The sequence below is a fragment of the Haliotis asinina genome, chromosome 3 (genome assembly GCF_037392515.1).
Source record: "Haliotis asinina isolate JCU_RB_2024 chromosome 3, JCU_Hal_asi_v2, whole genome shotgun sequence".
NCBI classification, from domain to species: domain Eukaryota; kingdom Metazoa; phylum Mollusca; class Gastropoda; order Lepetellida; family Haliotidae; genus Haliotis; species Haliotis asinina.
Genome location: NC_090282.1, coordinates 77,678,546 through 77,685,297, shown reverse-complemented (window position 1 = coordinate 77,685,297; position 6,752 = coordinate 77,678,546). Strand labels below are relative to the sequence as shown.

Below are 6,752 nucleotides of genomic sequence, written 5' to 3'. Positions count from 1 at the left end.
TATTTATGAATATAATTTATCATTGCTGACTGGGTGGTGGGGGCATGCCGTGGAATGCCATGCATTCTTTTTCTAATAAAACTTTCCACGTTTTCTTGTCCTGTTACTCTGATGATGTGATATACATATATACTGAACAGCAAAAGAAACGTTACAGTTTTTGTTAACCTTTAGAAATGAATACATTAACATGAACGCTTATATTTATGAGATTTCATTTTTTCGAAACTTGCGTTTCTTTTGCTGTTCAGTATATTTTCATATTGCTGCACACACTACTTCCATTCAGAGATGCATTTTAAGCGTAATGTTTTTAGTTGGGTTAAGTAAAAGTTTCTGCTGTGCTTTCAAATGTTTACAACATGCCCGATTCGTCGGTTTTTTATATTTTAGTTCATTTAAACTGTGATGTGTATTACATTTGTTTGAAATTTGTTTGCTTAAGTACCGGTTCATCAAAATTTGATTTCGGCCAAACCGTTAATGGAAAAGACATTCGTATTGCTAAAATGTGTAACAAACATAGTGTTTAATGAGAGCATGTTGTGTTGATGCATCGTTTAAAGTTTTTTCTTTAAGAGTGAAATTTGTAAATTGCTACCAACTGACCCCTAAACTGCACGTTGAGAAAATTCTTTCGAATTATTTTCTATATGAAATAACAAACACACAGGGAAAATTGAAGGCCACGTGAAAAAAAAACGTATTTTCAAGCATGAATTCGAATAACATAGTGGGGATGGATGAGATTTTGATGGTATTGTTGGTGGGGTTGTGTGCGTTAGTTTGAAATGTAGATGGCGGTGAATAGTGTGGATGGGAATTGGTATTGTTAGTAGGGATAGTAGGTGGTCGTTCTAGTGGTGATTGTATGCGTTATTTGGGATTGTAGATGGCGGTGTTCGGGAGTGGAAGTAGTAATGTTAGAGGGGAATGTACTAGATCCGTTCTCTAAGTAGTCAGTCCATCTATACTCTATGTATAATGTTTGATGATCTTCCATGTTATTTTGCAATGTAACATATGCGAGTAATGTGGTTAACGAAATATTAGTCATTACATAACATTGGGACATAATATTTCCTTTAAAATGCAGAAATGGAAAACCATATGTCATTTGGTACCTCGTGGAAAATGGCATATGGGTAATGGATTGTACTCAGTACTGTAGTGCAGATTGATGGTAGTAGTACTAGTGTTAGTGGAGATTGTAGGCATTAGTGTTAGTGGAGATAGTTGGTGGTCGTGTTAGTGGAGATTGTAGGTGGGGAATTTAGTGGGTATTAACGGTGGTAGTGGCAGTGGAGACTGTAGTTGGTAGTGTTAGGGGAGACTGTAGGTGGTAGTGTTAGTGGGTATTGTGGGTGGTAGTGTTAGAGGAGATTATAGGTGGTAGTGTTAGTGGAGACTGTAGCTATAGGTAGTAGTGTTAGTGGAGATCATAGGTGGTAGTGTTAGTGGGTATTGTAGGTGGTAATGTTCGTGGAAATTGTAGGTGGTAGTGTTGGTGGAGACTGTAGATGGTAGTGGTAGTGTATGTCGTAGGTGGTAGTATTAGTGGAAATGGTGGGTGGTGGTGTTAGTACTAGATTGTAGATGGTAGTGTAATGGGGATAGTAACAACTTCCAAAACTCTGTGGGTAAAAGCAAGGAAGTTTCATAGAGAACACAGTTTCTTTCAAACACTACATGGATGTTTGTGTCAACTAAGTCAGTTTACAAAGACTGGTTTCAAAACGTGTAGAACGATTGAAGTCGATTCAAAATACTTTGAAACAACTGTAATATTAATGCTATATGAGAGCATGACCTCACACATCTGTTACACACCTTTGAAATATAACCATTTAAGCATCGAAACAACGCACATTTTATCTATCACAATCATAAATCTCTGTCACTGTAAGCAAGCAGCATATTAAACTTCATCGGGAAATGAACGACAGGTGGCTTGATTGTGTTCATTAAGGACAGTCCTCTTGCCACTCCCACGTGATTAAATTTGTTCACGTGACACACTGTCTACATCTGAGGACCAACGTCACCAAATATGACTTGAGTCCTTAAATAATATGCCAGTGACAGTTTACTGATTATTAAGATCAAATATATGCAAAAAATTAAAGTGGTTAGATTATACCAGAATAGATATAACTCCACAATATCACATGGTATGACATAAGGTAATTTCATTGTTTTTATCGTGCTGAATATTGCATTAGACAGAGTGTCCACACACACGTTTGCCCATATCAAACACCATATCTGTCAGGACTCGTGGAGGAACGTGTACAGTGGTGGCAAACCTGTTGTTGCTGTACCAACTGTTGTAGAGTTTACCACTCCAAACAGCCAAATGTTCCATGTGATTGTTTCTGTGACGTTTATACTCGTAAGGGAAGAGTTCAATCAACCCTGTTCCTGGAACCTGGAACAACGACAGTGCCAACCCCGCACCGTGTACGCCGATAAGAATATCCGTTTCCGTCATTAATTGTATTTGTTCTCTAATGGTTAAAGTCTCCAGTGCTATCGCTTGTACATGAGATTCAGGAAATGTGTTTTTCAAAGTCTGAAGGAGCTCATCAGAATTATTGAACTGCCTCTTTATTGTGCCCTTGACATTTCTTGGATGAGCTATGTAGTTCCTTCTCAGCACAATGGTTATCTTAATCCTGTCACAATCTATTGTCCTACCCTGGAATCCAGCGCGATGAGAAACCTCATACCGGAAGTCGTCGATGTAACGAATAGGCTTTATGCCACGCACAATTGGCACATGTTTTAACTCAGGAACTAGAGCCAACTCTTTGAGGAGTGTTGTTGATTTCATCCACCCAATTCTAACGACCTTTTTGAAGAGTAGTTCCCACAATCCGTCCAGACCAGTGGTTGGATGAGCATCAAGGATGAGAATGGTGGTGTCGGCAGCAGCTCTGTTCATTTCCCGGACATTCAAATATGCGCTGTACAGTTCTATGATAGTCCAGTATATATTTGCATAGTCGGAACGAACAATTCCAACAGTCAGTCCCTCTAAACACTCCATATATTCCAGCTCTGTTGTATTTGACACAATAATTGCTTTGGTCACATCATATACGGATGCCTGATGACGGGGTTTTTGAAAGTGCCTAATCAAAACAGACCTTCCAGTGCATAGGGTTCTCAAGAAGCCAAGTCCAAAATGGAAATATTCCATACTTTCACTTTGATTTTTAACATCATGGATGTTCTCTCCTCCTCTTCTGACTCCAAAGGCTCTGGAGGGATCTAAAATCATGTCTTGTAACTTCATTCCACCAGATGACAAACGTCCCATGCTCTTGGAGCACTCTCGCTCATGACCATGTGTGTCCAGTGATAAACGTTTGGTGCCAGAGAAAACTTTGGCGATTACTAAGACGAAATAGAATGCCAGAACGGCAGATGGGAGGAATTTGAATAGTGACCGGAATATTCTTGAAAAATATCTCAAAGTGAGCATATTTATTAAACAGTATCCTCAACTGACTGAATTAATCGAACATAAAATATATGTAAAGATGGTAGGTGACACGTGGTGACGATAGTTATCACAGCCAGTAGCAATGGCTATGTGCATTAGTGGTTGTTGATATGGTCACCAAAGTAGCAGGGAATAAATCACACAATAAATAAATCACATATGTTGATGTGCACACTTGCACTGGAAGGCAGTCTGTCCCTTTTCCGACTTGAGGGTTATATGCACGTTCATGATGAGAGTGAGGCGAAGCATGAAGGTTCACTAGTGGAAAATAGAAAAAGAGATACTGCAAAATGCATGCTTGTTTAGTAGTGCATATCTTAACAAAAACCTTTCTGACGAAAAGAGAACCATTGTACAGTAATCTGTAGATCGACGATGGTGTGTATGTGTGTGTGATCCAGTGCGTGAATCAATGCACATAATATCAGTCACCTGACTGGTTCGAGACTCGATCATTTACACATCACCGTAAAATAACTGTATCTTGTTGAATGCGCACAAAAAACATTTAATATGTCAAACCACGTTAACCCTATATATATGCTTCAGCTGTACCCTTCAGGGATGTGTTATGACAATTTCTGAGGAACGCTAGACTTTATTATTTATGGGAATTGTAACACTGTACACAATTTCTTCAAAACAAAACTTAAATTGTTGATTATATCCTTTACGTACTCAGCGTACTGAGAATAATTAACTGAATGTTGCATCACACGTCGAAGTATTGGTCAGAAAAACGTACAAACCTACCTGCTCCATGGCACCATCGTCAGTGACACCTGGTAAGCATTAATAACTCATTGACAGAGCAGTCGACCCCTTGTAAAACTGCATTACGCAATGTCGTCAAATTAAACGTATCACGAACATATTGCTGGCACAGGCACTGGGAGCACATCATACCTGGGAGTGCACTATCCGACTGAAGCTGAAGCAACAGCTATCAGATTTTCGCCCTCCAATACTAATCTACACTGCGTTAATGAAACCATCTATGTCTCTGATTTCCGAGGCAACAGATGTCAGGTATGCAATTAGGCCACACGTCACGTTGATAAAGGTATAAATTTAATGTACAGAAATTGGATACACAACCTGTTTATTAAACAGCAACACTAACTGTGTTACATTGGTGCCAAACAGGTGAGTGTTTCCGTGATAATGGTGTTAGGATCTACACGAAAGAAAAAAAACGTTTGTTGCAATAAAGAAGTTGTATATTTATAGAACTCTCTCGTCGCCGTTGTTCATGAGTAATTGCTCGTTCTACGACAAAGTCGTTTAAATACTTTTCAACTAGCCCTTAAAATACATATTTCTGGTCATAGCGAGATGCACAGCTATAGGTTGGTGACAAAACAGGAATAAAACCTCTTTCAAAGAAGAGCATATAGACACCAATAACTGAGCAAAAAGTGTTTTTGGAGTATCTTGGGTTAGGATTGTGCACGATGGGAATATATGTTGACATTTCGAGAGGTAGTAGTGCAAGGGTCTGTGTAATTCCCTGTGTATTACATGTTAATTTTACAACCAATACAAATCGAAATCTTTATTGTATATGGATTCAGGAAAAAAATATGGATTCGGTTTGCAATCAGTATTATTTTGGGGTGAGTGAATATGGGTTCCCAAAAGTGCTTGCGACACTAATTCGAGACAACAATTTTTCAAATAAACTTATCACAACATAGTCATGTAGCATATCAAATGGTAGCTCATGATTCATGGTAGCCATATAATGTTATTTCAATGGGCACACATAAAATATGACATAATCATACGAACTAATGAAATATGTCTTCTTTTATCGGTCACACTAACATTGCAAGCAGTGGAAGCATTTATTCAATTAATGCATTCTCCCATTCCATAATATATGCTACCATGGCACATTTGTGCTGGATAAACAGTACCCACGTACCGTTAATGTGACCATGTGTAGTCATGCACTGGAGTCAAATCACTCTAACAGAAACAAAAAACAGTATTGGCTCACTGGTACTCGTGTCTCGGTACTGAAATGACAAATAACACAGAGTCAATTCTGCAATATATTCTGTCAGTATAAACTGATTTTATGACCCGTAAGAACACTACATTCTGCTGAAACACACGCTCGAAATTAGTTGACTTTATGATACAAACACATGAATTTTACCCATATTTTTTTCTTTATTTTTTTTTCTTATTTGGAAACTATTAGGGCCCTCATTAAACACCAATCTCCATCTGCTGTTACATTTTTAAAGTAGAGCTGTGTACTTGTACGTGAATGCACTTTCACCAAATCGTACGCAGTTAGCCCTTGTGTCATACCCAATATAACCACTAAGCTTCATTCAAATCCATTTAAATGTACAACGTTTTCAGTTATTATACGTATTCCTCATTTACTTAACATTGCGATTATTTACCTCTGTGTACCTGTACTTTAAAATGCACTCTTTCAAAAGAAACTTCAAATGATTTTTGAAAATAATTATTGAAAGTTTGAACGCATGTGTCAAATCAAACACGCTTTGACGGTTGAATATAATTGCTGGCACGGCTTAGAAGGACTTGAGCAAGCGAGAGCAGGCAAAAATGATTTTGAATGGTTTTATCGATCATGATTGTCATGATGAGCTTGACTGTCATGCAAAATAACTATAAGTCGCAATTATTGCATTGATAGTACAACCAATGACTGTAATAACGATTCAAGCGCATGTCGCAAATTAATCCATCTTTGCAAATATTGGATGGGGAAATGTGACGTCTCCTCGGTGCCGACCGAAATAGTTCGATTGGACGCTACAAGTTGGAAAATGAAAGCGTGCCGTGGCGAAGACCTTCAACGTTCATCGTTCATCCCAACACAAGAACTTGTTTGTGGTATTATTGTATGCATTCCTGTTCGAATGGCCGTCCAAGATCAGGAACACTGCCAGTAACCACCCCAGCCAAAATCGTTACATCCGGGTAACCCACCTACGTGACCGTTATCGTTACATCCGGGACACATTTGGAGTTTGGAGAGTGTACGAGCAGAGAATCAGTGCCCTCACCTGGACCTCCAGATCCCTGGATCGGAACCCAAGTGGACATCAGATCAGATCGATAAATGTGTAGGATCGGATCGAAAAACGAGTATGTTGACGTTGTAATTCGCCATGGACACTTTAACAGTTGTTCAACATGCTGTAGGAGGAATGGAAAAGGATTTCGCAGCGAAACGTCCAACAACTGATTCTCC

General features: G+C 38.8%; 1 protein-coding gene across 1 annotated transcript; it reads right to left on the bottom strand.

Annotated features, from left to right (window-relative positions):
* Positions 1–2,203: 2,203 nt before the first annotated feature.
* Positions 2,204–3,487, bottom strand: LOC137279055 (uncharacterized). Its single transcript, XM_067811534.1, has one exon. The coding sequence runs from the start codon at positions 3,485–3,487 to the stop codon at positions 2,219–2,221; it is 1,269 nt and encodes a 422-aa protein (XP_067667635.1). The 3' UTR covers positions 2,204–2,218.
* Positions 3,488–6,752: the final 3,265 nt, after the last annotated feature.

Excerpts from the sequence above, each read along its gene's own strand:
- LOC137279055 (XM_067811534.1), bottom strand. The coding sequence starts at position 3,487 with ATGCTCACTTTGAGATATTTTTCAAGAATATTCCGGTCACTATTCAAA.